General features: G+C 32.5%; 4 protein-coding genes across 4 annotated transcripts; 2 read left to right on the top strand and 2 right to left on the bottom strand.

Moving 5' to 3' along the window:
• Positions 1–1,319: 1,319 nt before the first annotated feature.
• On the top strand, positions 1,320–5,178 carry LOTGIDRAFT_235976 (hypothetical protein; the record flags this gene model as incomplete). Its single annotated transcript, XM_009066047.1, has 5 exons — positions 1,320–1,639; positions 2,128–2,273; positions 2,880–3,045; positions 4,121–4,222; positions 4,736–5,178. Exons 1-5 carry the CDS (start codon positions 1,414–1,416, stop codon positions 5,176–5,178), a joined length of 1,083 nt encoding a protein of 360 aa, XP_009064295.1. The 5' UTR covers positions 1,320–1,413.
• Positions 5,179–7,419: 2,241 nt separating this feature from the next.
• Positions 7,420–10,984, bottom strand: LOTGIDRAFT_131242 (hypothetical protein; the record flags this gene model as incomplete). The annotated part of the gene is made up of 7 exons (XM_009066048.1): positions 7,420–7,533; positions 7,919–7,981; positions 8,522–8,617; positions 9,199–9,330; positions 9,665–9,755; positions 10,372–10,551; positions 10,866–10,984. The coding sequence occupies 7 exons, from the start codon at positions 10,982–10,984 to the stop codon at positions 7,420–7,422; spliced, it is 795 nt and encodes a 264-aa protein (XP_009064296.1).
• A 909-nt stretch (positions 10,985–11,893) lies between these two features.
• Positions 11,894–13,126, top strand: LOTGIDRAFT_235977 (hypothetical protein). The gene is made up of 2 exons (XM_009066049.1): positions 11,894–12,021; positions 12,384–13,126. The coding sequence occupies exon 2, from the start codon at positions 12,394–12,396 to the stop codon at positions 12,763–12,765; it is 372 nt and encodes a 123-aa protein (XP_009064297.1). The 5' UTR covers positions 11,894–12,021; positions 12,384–12,393; the 3' UTR covers positions 12,766–13,126.
• Positions 13,127–13,806: 680 nt separating this feature from the next.
• On the bottom strand, positions 13,807–16,544 carry LOTGIDRAFT_196136 (hypothetical protein). Its single transcript, XM_009066050.1, has 4 exons — positions 16,438–16,544; positions 15,865–15,951; positions 15,549–15,609; positions 13,807–14,854 (listed from the first exon to the last, which is right to left on the bottom strand). Exons 1-4 carry the CDS (start codon positions 16,519–16,521, stop codon positions 14,535–14,537), a joined length of 552 nt encoding a protein of 183 aa, XP_009064298.1. The 5' UTR covers positions 16,522–16,544; the 3' UTR covers positions 13,807–14,534.
• Between the last annotated feature and the right edge of the window lie 389 nt (positions 16,545–16,933).

Raw genomic sequence — 16,933 nt, forward strand, 5'->3', positions numbered from 1 at the left:
GGGGGGGGGGGGGGGGGGCGGGGCACAACACATGAAATTACTATACGCGAGATAGTTAAATTTCCATCACATTTGCAGTAATCTGAGGCAAATCATGCCATCCATCGTTCAACTGTCTTCAGTCTGTAGTTCTAACCTTATTATCTCATTCTGACAACTTCGTTTTTAAAATTGCCCCAAGGTCTGATTCAACCTGCGTTCAATAATGGACAGATGATAGCATTGGATATCTTAGAATTATAATTCTACACTCTTGAAGAAAAGATTTTGAAAAAAAGTTTGTTGCTATAGTTACACGGAATATCTTAATTGTAAGGAAATGATGGAACATGCCTGATTAGCGGCTCATGCAATTTGTTGGAACCAAAATCAATTCTGTATTTATATAATCTGGAATTGAATACAATTATTTTTTATCAATTTTTCCAATATTTTGCGAACAGGAATTGCCATGGAAAATTTTCGATTAATATACAGATTAATAAATTGATCGGAGATTTAATATTTCTGAGAGGTAGGCCTATCTCAATGGTATGTTCATGTCTCTTTTCAGAATTAAAGTTTGACAGTGGATTTGTCTACAATTTACACAAAAAGATATAGCGGAAAACAACAGTCTAGATTTGTCATGAATATTCTTAAATGCAAGTAGTGCCAGAAAGTATGACGTCAGTGGTAATACGAGTAAGAGAATTTGATAATGCCTGAATACTTGTGACATTAATTCAATTGTATGCGAACTAAATATCTGATATTCAAAATTAACTCAAAAATGTTCAACGGTCGATCAAATTATTGGACTTAAAGATCGAATGGAAAGACCTAGTTTCTTTTTAATTTTTTTTAATTTATTAGCATTAAATACTGAGTCCATTCGCTTACATTTACTTGCACGCTAACACTGAATGCATATGAGACAATGAACAGGAATCCATTGTGCCGTAAACTGTTCGTGAAAATCCAAAAATTTAGTCGGCTTATGCCGGCATGTTATCAAAAGTTTCCCATTGTGAGCCTACACTACTTAGTACTAGGGATCGCTATCTTAACTCTTGTCTCTGTTTTTGTTCGATGATTGTACACTGCATGGTGTTTCCTTTCGTCATTGTCCCATATTTGTACATAAAAAGAAGGATTTAAGCTTTATTCAATTCAATATTTTTTTCCGAAGTCTTTAACTTCATGAGTCGTATGATAAAATCAATCTTGATGAAAAAATTCGTTGTTGCCTTATGGTAAATTAGAGTTATCCCCCATTAGTAACTCTTTCGTGCACCTGTTTGTTTACATTGGCTACGGTTGTCATGGTCTAGCTTCTCCTTGTTGGCAACTAATGGTAAAAGGAAAGGTGAAAGTTCTGTGCGATTAGTTTAAAACTAAAGGGATTAGTGGATTGATCTGTAAAGTGTCATTATGTATGCTTCACGAAATCCCGTTACGTCTGAAATTAACACTGTTAAATCAGATATTAAAGATATTTTGCAAAGTGGAAACTATTATTGTACTGAAGAAATAGCCAACGAGTTGACCAAGATCAACAATGGATTAGATCACATAAATTTAGATGATAATATCTTGACCACTTCACGTACTTGGCAGAATAATTTCGACCCCAGACAGACGATGGCTCATCGAAACAGTAAGATTTTTAAGTATTATTCATTGTGTAGGCCAGTGCAATCATGCAGGTCTGAAGACTGAGAGACTGAGACTGAGATTGAGATAGTATCATACAAATGTCTAGTAGTCCCTTGGGGATCTACTGGGCCAAATGAAATCTTGAAAGTTTATGTTACTATTCAGTATTTGCAAAGTTCTTCATTGACAGGAGATCCACTTTTGGTCCCAAAATAAAATTTTACTAAGTCTTTTGGTTGCCTAGGATTTGAAATGTCATTTATATATATAAGATCTGTGTATGTCTATCTAAGAGTTTAATTATTAAAGAAAATGATTTTACCAAGGGGAATTTTGAGTCTAAATATTTAATATTTCTAATATATGAACTCAACTACTAACACAAATGAAGTTACCACCTTAAAATTTTTGCTTTGATGTTTGTGAGCAAAGTTTCATTTTTGTCACAGCATAGATTTTGAAATTCATTTATTATTTCTATTGTTTTAGATTTGGTATCAACTATGGATAAAACTAGTGCTATGCTGTTTGATTTAAAATCTCAACTGAATATGGATAAATTAAAAGATAAACAAGAGAATGAATTAAGAGAGAAACATGAATGGGCTTTAAATAATTTAGATCAAGTTCAACAGGTAATATTTGAGAGAGACAAACTCTTAAAGGGATTGTAAAGAGGTTTTCTAAACTTAACATCAATTTTCATCATTGCAATTTTCAGTCAGACGTCTGTGGTTCCTGCGATTCCACTAAAACTAAGTGTTTGATGATGTCACCATCTGCTTTTATCATGTAATGCTTTTAGTAGCATTGCAGGGATCACAGAGGTCTGATTGAAAATTGATGGGAACTGTGCCCCAAAACGCTTCCTGTCAGTGATGAAGGTCGGAGGGGCTTTTGTATGCTAGTCTGTTACAGTTAAAGATAACATGTCAGTTTGAAATTGAAAAAGAGCAACTAGTGCGGATGTCCTTGCAAAATTTTCCTCATTGCACTATGCATGGTGTTGCTCATCTTCTTTAGCCACAAAAGGTGCAGAATAACAGGACTCCATTCATTTCATTTCATTTTTTGGTAAAGAATTCAGAATGCTGCAATAGGAAGTGTTAGATGTCCCCAATAAAAAAGCTAGAACTCTGTGGAATTTTACTTTCATATGGAGTTCACTTTGTCTAGGCCTATAGCAAATATCTGTGATGTTACTTACTTCTTCACAAATTCATTCTTCACATCTATTACAGAATATAGATCCTTTTGCTGCTACAGCTGCCAATAGAATACATCAGTTTAGTGACCATATTGGAGTGACCGATAGATTTACTAATTATAGAAATAATAAAATGAGAGTACCACAACCAACTCGTACCCAAACACAACAAATGATGAGACTTGAAAGAGCTAGAACTTGTAAGTACCAATACTTTTAAACATTCCTGTCAACCAATATTGACTAAAGCTGAAGAAGAATCAAAATTGCTTTTCATTTTGAAATATTTAGTGATTTTAAAATGCACAGCCTGTAGCACACAGGGTTTCCAAAAATGGCTGAAGGGCTAACAGTAAAGGCATTAAGTTTTTCAAGGGAGCTGCTGTCTTAACCTGGAATAGGTTGAGATAATATTTTAGTATTTATCCCTTCGTCAGTGATACAGGTCTGAGGGGCTGACACGTATAAAGTGTCTTGTTTGGATGGGTCTTTCTTGTTGAAAATCAAGAAATAGGATAATGCAGCTGTCTCCATCGAACACCAAGATGTAGGATGTAAAGTTGTCTAAAATTTTTTACATAAATGTTTTCATGTGATTACAAACTGTTAGAGTTAGTTTGTCTGTATGTTGTAATAGATCACAGTTCCTTAATCATAAACAGGATTATCCCAATGTAATTAGAGGATTATGATAACCACAATATAGATAACAGTGTTAGTGGGATTAACAAAACCAAAATCTTTTAATACTAATTTCATTATCACATATTTTGATTATTTGAAATATGTTTATCTTATCTTGCTGAATTTTGAGTACGATATATAGATACAGCTTTATGGAACAACAATCACTGGTTAAAGTTTTATGCAACGTTTCCGCGTGTTTCCCCTGTCATCCTCAGGCACATAATGATAAGAATTGATCGGCAAACTATTAGTCATTAATGCTTATTATTAAGAACACACAAGAGATAAATTGGTTTATTAGTAAAATTTAATGTAATGTACTAAATAAATCAATTTATCTCTTGTGTGTTCTTAATAATAAGCATTAATGACTAATAGTTTGCCACATTAGGACATTAGGACATATAAAATATAAGCCCTCACATCTGCTGGTAAATCCTTATTTGATTGTAGACTGACTAAGCACAAGATTTTTCATTCTAAAAAATGTTGCAGATGTCAATTAAAATAAAACTTGACCAGCTGATAAAAAAACATCTAATGGTGTAATTGAGGTCCATATATATTATGTACTTTTTGTCTATTTAGCAATCGGTACTCCACTAGCTGACTTACGTACTAAAAGATATGGTACCATGGGCTCCAGAATACAGTACGGTGATTTTAAACCACCAGAGAAAGTCTACAAAGGTAGGCTAGTATTTTCCTTCCTTGAATGATTTTATAGGATGCAGATTGAATAGGGCTAGCTTTATTCTTAGCTTCTTAAAATTGTCTGAAATACTGCATGGATGACTTTCTTTTCTGTCTAAATGGGAATAAATGAACTAAATTGCTGCTATGCAGGATTCTGATTTTCCAATTACATCATCTGATTGGTAGAATTTGGGATGGTCTTAACCATAGACAAGTAAAAACTGTTCTTACTAAATCATCTTGTGACGCATTCAGTAATTTTATCATGATATACAAAGGTCACAATACATGATATGGGTTAATGGGATAAAAAGTCAAGTATCGATACACAACCTCGAGATGCGATATTCATATTTTGACATCGCTTATGACTTAGTTAAGTCAACAAGTATCAATCATCCACATTCTATTTTTTAGGATATTTTAGGGTGAAATAGTGTCTGTAAGCCTTTGTGTTCTTGTGAAGTTAAGGTCGAGCAAAAAATGCAATTTTTGTCAATATTTCAGGCTACAGAACCATTGATAGTTTATATCCTAGATCTACTACAATGATAAAACCTGGTGTTACAGCTCAACCATCATTCACACAAACATTGAGTGACATTAAAACCATCAATAGTCTCAATGCCATGGATCAGACCAAGACCAAGGAGATGAAGTCTCAACAGCTGTTGACTGCTTCACTGACCAATACCAAATCTGCCGCCGAGAGAGCTGGAATTAATGTCATCTTTCCTGGAACTACTTTGTATTCTGATGAATACATTCCACCCAATCTAAATTTGCCAACAAGTCATTTTGTGATTAACCCACGTCCAAACTTTGTAGTTGATGGTCGCACATTGGGCAGATCTGAAATTCTTCCCCCTACCTCCTCAGAGTACCAGTCTAGATATGCCTGGCCTCAGGGAAGTCAGATGAGAAAATTGCCATGGCTAAATGTACATTGAGTAAGTACATGTTATTGACTTTGTTGAGTTTTTATTTTCCTAAAATTACTATTAGATTTTAAATTTTCAATTAAAAAAATTTTGACTCTGACTTCACAAAAAAAGACGATAAATTTTGATTATCATTAGATTTTTGGGCACCAGTTCTAGGATGACCTAGGGTCTATACTTCTAACACTGTTTCTAGGGTATCCTGATGCTAAGATTGTTTCGAGAATATGTATCCTGGTCCAGAAGAGCAATTCATACTGCCATTGAAATGAAAAACTAAATCTATGGATAAAAAAGTTGGATTAAGAATTCGATTTAGAATAAATCTTCACCAAGGTGCAGAAGAAACCTTCCAAAAAACCAAAATTTACAAAGTTTGATTTGAGCCTTGGCAGTGTGATGTGTATTTTAAAATATTGCACCTCTATATTCCATATCTTTTTCCATTACCTTGCTGCTGATTAGATGGTTGTGTGCATCCTTAAATTCGTCAGAATTTAGATTTTTCATGAAGATTGCTGCTTTAAATTTTTGTTCTATTATTTATCATTTTCACAATAGTCAAGCTATTATGAACTTTGTCTTATACCTTGACTGCAATAGCCATTTTTCTTCTATCACAGAATGCAGCTATTTGATTGGATTGTACGCTAGCTTATACAGCTAATCATAGGCCTTGGCTGACGGACTAGACATTATGGCTTATTGTTTGTAGACCTTCTATCCAGGACTCTGATTGGCTGTATTTTCTTATGTACAATCCATCCAAATCGCTGAATTTACAAACTTTTGTGATATAAGAAAGATGGCTATTGAAGTCAAGGTATAAAATGGAGTTAGTAATAGCTTTACATTGTCAAAATGATTATCAATTTGTATTGTCAAAATTTGCTTCATGTTATGAAATGAAAGAATACTTCCATATCTATTTTTGAATGTCTCATTAATGCGTTGTCTCTGATTGCCAAAAATTGTCTTGTGATCTTAAGATTCATTTATTTGTCTCATTTTAAAGTATTGTTTGTTAATTGTTTATTGAAGAATCCTTGTATATATTAGATATCCTAATATTATTAGTCCCCTGTATTTTTTTGAAATGTTTCAAATTGTTAACAAATTTAAAATCAAGCTTTATTAACAATCATGTATGCATAATTGATAATTTCAAATTGTTAACTATTTCCAGTATGAAATGATGTTATTAAATGAGTCAGGTGGAAAGGTTAAAACATTCATGGATGTATTAAATAAATACCAAAATACATCAGGTTATATTATAACTGTTCAGAATGTGTATGTAATATGTTATAACATAATTTATTGATCTACTTCATAATGTAAAATAATTGTGAATAACCTTATATAGTATTTATTATCTACAGCATTATAACTTATATTTATATCATATATTTATTCATTTTAAAATAGAAAGTGCTTTGTAATTTTTTGATGCATTATAGAATAAATTGACTTAATAAATATTTTTTTTTATTGGTGATTCAGTGATGCTCTTTTACCTAAAACAACCCATACCTTATTCTATTTATTTGCCATAAAATCCAATGACATTTTCATATTAAATCCGACTTTTGGTCTATCTACAATTAAATAAGTGATAGTCAGTTTAAGACTATAATTTTCTCCTTAGATGTCACTGAAGACATTAGCCTGGCGTAAAAATGTTGCTTCCTAATTTATGTTTTTCATAGAATTGTAGACAAACCTGAAGTCACAATCCTTATTTTCAAAAGTGAGATGTAGGTCTATAAAAAAAATCATTTCATGTGAAAAATTTATTACTATTACCATGGAAAAGTGTGCACACCAGGTATTATTCAAAACAAATTTTGTAGGAACACAACAGTACACCTATTTATAATGGATATCACAGTTTGATATTGTGGTATTAATAAAGACAATATATAACAGTTGGAGAGCACATTAAGAACTGAATGTTGTAATGAAAACATATTGAAAACCAAATTAGTTCTAAAAAATGTTACCAGCAAATGAAGTTCATGAAAAAATGATTATTTCTTCTGCTATCAGTGGAAAAATCCAGAATAATTTTAAAATGCCAAAAGAATTCTTTGGCCAAATGAAAATAAATTTTCAACAAATCTTGTGAATATAAAGCTAGCATATTATACTCCTTCTTTAATTACTGTTCAAGATGATGACACAAAAATCCATTATTTACAATATGGACTCGACAAGAATAATCATGACTGTCTAGTTATTAACGTAATATCAACTTGTAGGTTTATTGTCTTCACCAGGGAACACTAACTTGTCATATTTCTCTTGTCTTATTGTTAATCTAGGTCCAACTTGATTCATATCTGTTAATATTTGTATAGGGATCTGAAATAGAAGAGTTCTACTGTGTTAGATAAACTTACAATGATTGTAAGAGTTTTTAACTTGTAGTGAATTTGGGACACTGAAAGCATCAATTTGCAACATTTTCTGACAGGCATATGAGTTTCTTGCAATGTTACTAATGTTTTTGAGATGTCACTATTACAAAGGCCCTAGATATAAGCAGCTTTTGTAACATAATAAAATCCTTAGTTTTAGTTGATTTTTGATTAACATGATCTTTGATTAAAATTATTGTATTGTTCCTCATTGCACACCTCATGTCTTTGTCAGTCTTCATTTGCCAAACCAGAAGCAGGAAAGTTAGAAGTACCATTTCATTCACAGACATTTCAATAAAAACGAATGAAAAATAAATATTACTCACTTTTAGGTCTTTGATTTGATCATCTCTACTACTGTATTCTCTTAATATATAATTACTATCTCTCTACAAATATAATTATATATTGTTACAATTTTGACTCTTCATCGTAATGCCAAAATTAAGCTATTTACTTTATTTTGAACCAGAAAGTCTACTTGAAAAGAATTTGAATCATTATTCATATATGCTTATATACTGGAACATGCCAAATGTATATCACAACAGAGCTCTGACAGAGATAGAACAGAACTCTGACAGAGATGCAACAGAACTCTGACAGAGATACAACAGAACTCTGACAGAGATACAACAGAAGTAGGACAAAGAAACAACAGAACCCGAACAGAGATACAACAGAACTAGGACAGAGATACAACGGGGCTCTGACAGAGATACAACAGAACTAGGACAGAGATACAACAGAACTCGGACAGAGATACAACAGAACTCGGACAGAGATACAACAGATCTCTGACCAGTCGCATGGCTAGCACAGGGTGTCCATGGAGGGCCAAAATTTTTCCTCTACTATGTGAGTCAACATGACATTTAAGTCATAAAAATTTTTCAGAACTCAGATAAGTGTACAACAGAATGACTTACCTCATAGTATAATCTAGTATCATTAACTCTGACAATAACATCATCTACTCTCATATAAAAACGTAATAAAATAAAAAAACTTGATGGCATAACACGCTGTAAAAAATTAATATCATATCAGTATCAACAATAACTTACGCTGAATACCAAGTTACCAAATTCTTGCCTCTGAAGTAAAGTGCGATAACTGACTCAGATCTCAGAGGTTATCTTTGTATGATAATGTAGAGAAATATCGCACAATGTTATTTATACCTCTAAAATAAACCGTCGTTACTTTCTCTGTTTCTATAGGTGCGCTTAATATTCCAGTGATAGAACTTTATACCACTGGACTGATACAACACCATAACCTATCTTAAGCTTTTAAACCTTATTGTATTCTAGAGTGAAAATAACTTCTTTATAATTTAAATACTTCTAGAGTTCTTTACTTTCAACTGCACATAGACACATATAATTATCAATTTAAAATTCTACCGAGGGCAATTTTAAGCCAAAATTTGTGACATTTTAGGTCAAATTGTTTTTATATTAAATGTTAAAACTTTATATTGCCATCAATGCAAAGTCTTTCTAAGACTACCCGGTACTGCAGTTTTGAAGCTTAATGTGCATAAGTATAATCAGTAAAATTTAGAACATAAATGGTATGATTTTTATGTTTTGTAACTTACTATTTTACAATTTAACATAGAGCTGCCATTATCTGATAATTCATCTTCAAATAACAAAAAATCATCATAAAATAATATTTCTTCTCTTTTCTTCAATTTCTCTAAATCTATTCTTTCTTCTGTTCTTTCTACCTGAAAAAATTCCCCAAATTAGAATGAAAATAAGGTACTATTTTAATAGATAGTATAAGCGCTCCAAATCATTAATTCTGGTTTGTCTAATTCAATTTAAAAAAGACTAATTAAAAAAGCTTTAATTAAAAAGGGGATTTGATTGGTGAACTAGAACTCATGGTTTGTAGAAATTTTGTCAGATCATATCACTCAATCAGATTTATTACATTTTAAGCTTTATAAATTTTTCATATCAACATGATGTATCAAGGGTTAGACCTCTTTAAACCAACTCTACGAATTTTGATGCATTAAGATAAGAAACACAAAGTTTTTATCAATATATATCTACCTTTATATTACCAAAAGTTGTTCCTTTATAATCAGTTGAAAATGTCCAATCAAATGGTTTGACTACATTTTTAATATGTTCACATTCCGACCTGAAAGAAGAATTATTTTGGGTCAACTGTGATGCTCAGGAAATGTAATACATACTCTATAAATTACTGGCCAACAGATGCTGATGATTCTGGGACAGGTCCATGTTAGTACATTTCCAGAAAATGGAGTCAAATAAACAGTTCTGCTACCTTCTGTCTCCATAATATCAAACAGATAACCACATAATTATTTGCTTTAACCATCACAGTTATCTCAAAGGATGAAAATCAGACATGTGGCCCTGTATTCTCGTAACGATCTTTGCGCTAGGATGCCCTAGGTTCTCATCTTCTAACATTGATTCTAGGACATCCTAGCGCTAAGTTCGTTTCGAGAATACAGGGCCTGGTTTGTCTGCAATACATGCTATGTGTAAACATTTTCGCTTGTATATGTTTTTTTTAGTTCTTTTAACTGCAGATTAATTTACATAGACACTTTGGCCCTCTTGAACAATGAGCATCAAAAAGTAAACAGTCAAATACTCTGAACTCTGAACTCATACTCTGAGTATGGCATTAACACTATATGATATAATGTGCATGGTAGTACTGGGGTTTAAGGTGATAATTTAATTTCACAGTATCAATCATTCAAGTTTTGAAGGTGATTTACCTAGCTTCTTGCCATACTTTAGCTGCTGCTACTTTCAGAGGGTCATCGTGAGCTTCAACTTGTTTTAAAGCATCTAATGCATTAAACTCCACACCAAAACCACCAGAATGTTCCAATCTCAAAATATTTTCAGCAAATACCATTTCAGGTACCTGGGGTAATTCCAATACATTTTCAAACCTAGAAAAATAAATTTATAACAGTAGATTTTGAAATGAATGAAAACAGATTTTAACTGATGGATCATATAATTTTCTGAGATAAGACTGTTTTTGAAAAAGTTATCACCAGTAGCAAATAAAAACAAAGATTAATTCGTAACCTTTTTAGAGAAACCAAAATTCACAATTTTTATTAATTTGTTATTGGCCATGCAGAGACATAACTCCTATATTTTATGTAGGCGGCAACACTTCAGCTTTAATAATACCTTTTACCACACCTGGATGTCGAAATCTCAAAGATTTTTTTCACCTTCAAAGTCAAAGGATTACCTTTCTCTTTCTGATCCCTCTGAAGTTAAAATATGACTTTTTGTTGATGTCAACTTCCACGGTCCAAATTGAAACTTCTTGGTGATAGGTGCCTTCAGTGGAATAATATTTTGAGCCATTACACAAGTTCATTGCCATCAATAGATCTTAACCTTATTAACTTGTGTTTAAATTTGCTGACTCAGATTTTCATTCTGAAAAATGATAGGGTCAGTTTAAATTGTGCTCTTTGCCTTTGTTGATCTAAATATTGATTGCAATTTCAAAACCATGTGCAACTCTTACCAAAAAACTTGCCTTTATGGTCTCTCTCTACTTTCATTCATATCAGCCGATGCAAAATCATACCAACGGCCAACACCTTGATTTGAACATGATGGATGATGTAGCGTAGGTTGTAGGCCCCTACTAGTACTAGTCTATGACTGTAGAGTAGGCTATGATTATGACCCATACGGCCAATGCCCATCAAATTAAGAATTTGCAAGTGCAGTGCACAAATGCTATCCAGAACATATTGGCGTAAAAGATCTATTTGATTATATTCTTATGAACTCTCACCTTACTACTGGTCTGTAACTCTGCTCTGCTCAATAACAGCAATGCTTTCTTTCTTTAGAAAAAAGAATAATCAAAGAGAGTTATCCTCCTCAAATGTAGTCACGATTACACCAGATCTGTTTATAATATAATAATTATGAGCATGGTCACGTTTAACCAAATTTTCATTAACTTTAATAATTTATCGCATTTAGAAATTTACAGATCAAATCTGCATATAAATCATTTATAAAGATAAAAATCGGAAGTGAAAATGGTGAAATTAAAGAATGACAATTTGTATTGCAACCAAAAATGACGTATCGAAAGTGAAAATAGCCATAATCTTATTATTAGGCCCCTTGCCAAGCTGCTTATTGCACCATTACCTGAAAAGAGTTTTCTGGAAAATTATTGGTCGAAACTTGTGCAATTTAACTGATATTTAAGGCTAAATTAACTGTTCTAACTGTATACACACTCATCATGATTATTATATGAGATTGTAGTGCTCATTAAACTTAGTCCAAGGTAAAATAGAATCTCACTCTGAACAAGTCTGAAGAGAACGTTCTCAAACGATAAGGAATTGTTCCCTGTTCTTTTACTATACAAGGTAAGTGATTGCAGTCTGGATTTTTGATTTTGATAAAAAAAAAATCTTTATTAATTTTGATATTAATGGCAGAAGTTTTAGGGCATGTACGTCCAGAACACATCAGACTATGCCACCTTATGACATGATAAATGAAATGAATGGAAGTTAATGTTCTACTTTTCTGCACCTGATAGAGCTTATGGAAACTGGAAATGCCATGAATTGTTCAATGAGGAAATTTTGCCAAGACTGTGGGATTAGTTTTTCAACTGTGGTGGGAAGCCACAAAGGGCCTCAGATTATTGTCCCATCCAAAGAACTAGAATTTATTAAATGATGTTATGAAAATTTATTTCTGATTCCTTTGAATTCTTTTTTAGAAATTAGAAAATGGCCAATGAAAGCTATTCAACTGCCATAAGAATGTGCAAAGAAACCACCACCATTGAAACAATCATAGATTTAACCAAACATGAGCATCCGCAAGTTAGAAAGAGAGCTTTGAGAGAAATGTGTCCATGTCGTGTCAAGAAAGATCATGAAGATTTTTGGAACCGAGTGTTTGAGATGATGGATGATGAAGATAAAGATGTCAGACAACAAGTTTTACATACATTATGTGACGGAAGTCCAGCTCATTTAGAATATGCCATTGCAGACGCGCTAGAAAAATTCAATCATGACCCAGATACTAAAATCCGTAGAATGGCACACAAATGTTTAACAAGTTATCGAAAGACTGGAAAGTGGAACATTTTATAGTACAGATAGGTAGACTCATGTTCCATGGTTCTGTATGAAGGGCATCCTCAGCAATGTTGAAGGTGCATTAAGTCAAGGGCAATTACTCAAAATTAGTAGGCCAGCATATTATTGATTTTGAACTAGACCAAGATCTCATGAATATGCATATAGATCCCAAGTTTCATCAAGATCAGAAAATTCCTTCTTAGTGTTTACAATCAACAAATGATATGACATGACTCTTAAAAAGAAAACAGAAAATACAATATGGATGTCACTGTCATATTTTGTAACTGTATTATAGGCCTATTGCTTGTTGTAGCAAACATATTTTGTTATTGTTTATTTTCATTTTTTACAATAAAAATTCTAACTTGTCCATATCTCTTCTAGAATATATGTTAATGAATTTGGCATTCTGTTGAAACAAAGTCCAAGCATTGCTGATTCAAGCCAGGTTTATGTTGAAGATTGGGCTACTACTACATATTTTTACAAACTGAGAAAAAATTCTTGTTAAAATCATGTTTTCAACTTTCCTATGCAACCTCTGTGGTTAATGTAATTCCTCAAAGACTTTGCAATATATCAAAATTCTTGCTGTTAAAGGGGAACAGTCGGCATTTTATTGCTTTAATAGTCTTAAGAAGTACTATATCACATGAAGATCGCATAATTCCTTCAAATATACCTCTAACTAGAAATTTTACTGACTATTCTTATATATGTGTTATCTATATATGGCATAGTCTCACTAAAACTTTCAAACGTGAATAATTATAAATACAGATGGGTATGAAGGCTCAAATTTCGACCATGAGCTGTGAACACTATTACTGATTATGTAAGCTAAAACATTCCTGTTTCTGAAACTAAGGTATGATTGGTGGAATGGATAGTGAAGGGGCTCCTTAAAATGAATCAAAAAATGTAAAAATGTGGCCTCACAATGGGTTAAACAAATTTGAAACAAGTTGAAATAAAGGGACTGGGGTAGACCGTAAATTAGGATCTAGACTAAAATGTGATTCACAATAGAAAATGAAAAAATTTTTTTTTCATATAAACAATCTTTTATTCATAAAAGGTGACATTAAAATTGGGGGTTAAAGGGACATTCTGCTTTTTTTTGTAGGTCGAAAATTTGTAAAATAAACTTAATTGTAGAGAAATAATGTGTTTCCTACGTATTCTAAAGGTTTCAACTAATAATATTGAGCCATTATAAAGCCAAACACCAAAACTAGGTCAAACTGCTTAATTAACAATTAGTAATCTCCGTTTTTAATTAACCCTTTTAAAACAAAAATAAGTTTCATCAAGAAATACATAGATATAAACAGCATACTTAAGAAATATTTTGAAATGTAATTTACGACTTTTTTGATAATGAAAAAAAGCAGAATACCCCTTTAATACTAACATAGGTTAACCCCAGAAAATAATTTGAACAATGCTGATCCTGTTCCAATGTTTTGTATTCATTTGAATACAGGTATAAACTAATGTAATTCAATGATACAAACACTGAATTCAAATTGCGGCGTCTTTTGAATCCAAAGTACTTCATCAAAGCCCTGTTTCACTGACACTGGCTGCTAGACATTTAAGATGATTAAGAATTGCATACATGCCTATCATCTCATTGGATGATATTTGTCAATGAAATTGATATACTTCAAAGTCCTTTAAGTGAAAACTCTAATATTTAACAGGATAAAGTCTAAATATTGTGGTCTATCGGTTTAAAACAAATATTTAGACACTAGTATCCCATTGATGAGTCTTCAAGAGCTTGATTTAACAAATTTCATCTTCTTCTCATATGTGGGTTTACTTTCATTTTCAGACTTAGGACATTCCTCGAACTTTCTTTTCTCTGGTTCCTTTAAATCTTTGGAATCCTGCGATTGTTTCTCATTGTCAGTTTGATTTTTTTCATTACTTTCTGAGCATTTGTCACTTTCTTTTTCCGTGGTTTCACTTCTTGGTTTCTCCTCTTGGAAACCCAACCCTTTGTGAGCCCGTGCCCCACCGCTTAATTTTAACGAAAGACCTTCCTGATATTGGCTTTCCAATTCATTTGATATTTTTTCTGTATCTGTCTCTGAAAGAATAAAATAATTCAGTATTTTTTTTAATCCTTACATACTAAAATTTGCATATCTAAAATTTCAAAATTTGCCAATTGAAATTGATGCAGAGTTGACAAGCCCTTTTACAGAGTGGCATAACCCAGCATGTCAATTTTGAAGTGATTTTGAAAATCAAGAGCAGTAACTCCAAAATAATTCATCAAAATATTGTTATCTATTCCACCTACATACCAGTCTCTCCAAAAGTACATACTAAAACTCCATTCATTTCATATCAAAAAGTTCTTGATGTACACTTGTTAAGGACAAATACCCTTACACTACACTAGAAATATGGTCCATGCCACTATTTATCAATTTGGCAGAAAAAATTGCTATTGTATAGGTTAGCTTGAGCCAATAAATATATCCACACTTCCATGTGACCATTATAAAGAACCAATCTTTGAAAAGGGGTTATATAGGCATAAGCCTGTTCCCCAATCCCTTTAATGTATTAAATCTTTGAAAAGTTTACTAGCCAGTGTATGTGTATCAGGGACATTAATAACTTGTATTTGCATCATTCAAGACATAATTGGTCTTTAATATCTTGTGAGTAATTAAGTTTATCCAGAGTTTTAAGAACACAAACGTAAGACAAGTAATAGAAATTGGGCAAAATTGAGTCCCTGAAATACTTGCATCTCCAATTATCGTACTTACTAGGTCTAGAATGTGATTGAGCATGGTCACCTATCACTAATTTACCATGATGTTCTTTATTCTGAAAATAAAATAAATCTTTTAATACACAGGGAGCTCAAGATTTTCGCTGTGGTTATATTCTGTGGGATATTTCACAAAACTAACATCAAATAATTCAACTTTAAAAAGCCTCAAGAACCATTAGTCATTAGGGAAAATCATTTGAAACCTGCCAAATAAACCCTAAAAGCTGTTAAAAATATGACAGAGATAGCAAGTTCTTGATTTCCAGGCATGATATAAAATCAGGAATCTAAGTTCAAATTCAATTTACCTTTCCAGCACCCATCAGTCGTAAAAATTTATTTTTTCGATTATCATCTCCCAACTCTGCTGTTTCCCAACTGTTAGCAGAATGTACCTGGTAAAAAACAATCTAATATCAATATGTTGTGACAAATTGGTTATAGGCATTGGTTTGGGCTGCTAAAACCTTTTTATTTCACTATAAGCTTAAACCAGGTTCCAGAACCTTATATTTCTTTCAAGACAATAACATGCAAAATATTCACAGCTTAAGCAATAGACAACACATATTCAAATTCAGAATGTTAGATGTTAGATCAACGCTCGCATTAGTGAGATGTTTCTGCTTTTGCAATGCCGGTGCATGAATTTGAAATTGGTATTCAAGAGTTTTTTGTTCCTGCTTATCATAGAAGCAATATGACAGATAAAGATAACAGGGAATGCAGGGAATCGACCTGTTGTGTAGCTTTAGAGTTTTCGGCTGTAAAAAGACACCTTTTATCAACTTATGCCATTTTGTTTTCGGTTGTTAAAAGTCAAAGATATTATTCGGAATTTCAATACCAAATATTTGGACAGTTTATGATTCGATCTTCACCTTTAATAATTCAGGGTCAGACTCTTCATCATTTTTGTTGGAAAGAGCTGGCTTTTCTGTTTCTGGTTCTTTTCCAGAGCTCATTTCGATGATCTGAAGCGTGTGTGAAATTTGTAAACAACTAAAAGAAGGAAGATGATAAGGCGCATGCGCGCTATGTATTTCCTTTTCCTTTCAATGCCGAAATGGTAATGACCAACATCTCATTGTAGATGTTTAAATCCTCAAACATCCGTATTTCTGGAATATATGACATTTCTTTTTGAAATCATATGTTATCCTTGATGTACATATTACGCTACAAGACAGTTTATTGTACTGTTGTCCCTTAAGATTTCCATTTGCAGAGACATGCAATTTATGAAGTCGACCTGCTTTGGCCAAATATTCGCGATCCGAGATTCATGATCTCAACACCAGCGTTTGTCAAATAGATGTTATCTCCTTACTTTTCAAATTTTGTGGTCTCCTTGACCATGCTATTTGTTCAAATTAT

Source organism: Lottia gigantea, assembly GCF_000327385.1.
Source record: "Lottia gigantea unplaced genomic scaffold LOTGIsca_73, whole genome shotgun sequence".
Lineage (NCBI taxonomy): Eukaryota > Metazoa > Mollusca > Gastropoda > Lottiidae > Lottia > Lottia gigantea.

What these genes read in the sequence shown, in the direction of transcription:
- LOTGIDRAFT_235977 (XM_009066049.1), top strand. Translation starts at nt 12,394, where the DNA reads ATGGCCAATGAAAGCTATTCAACTGCCATAAGAATGTGCAAAGAAACC.
- LOTGIDRAFT_196136 (XM_009066050.1), bottom strand. Translation starts at nt 16,521, where the DNA reads ATGAGCTCTGGAAAAGAACCAGAAACAGAAAAGCCAGCTCTTTCCAAC. An exon ending in CTGACCCTGAATTATTAAAG is followed by an intron (nt 15,952 to 16,437) that starts GTGAAGATCGAA and finishes GTTTTTTACCAG; the next exon opens with GTACATTCTGCTAACAGTTG. An exon ending in GACTGATGGGTGCTGGAAAG is followed by an intron (nt 15,610 to 15,864) that starts GTAAATTGAATT and finishes TTTTATTTTCAG; the next exon opens with AATAAAGAACATCATGGTAA.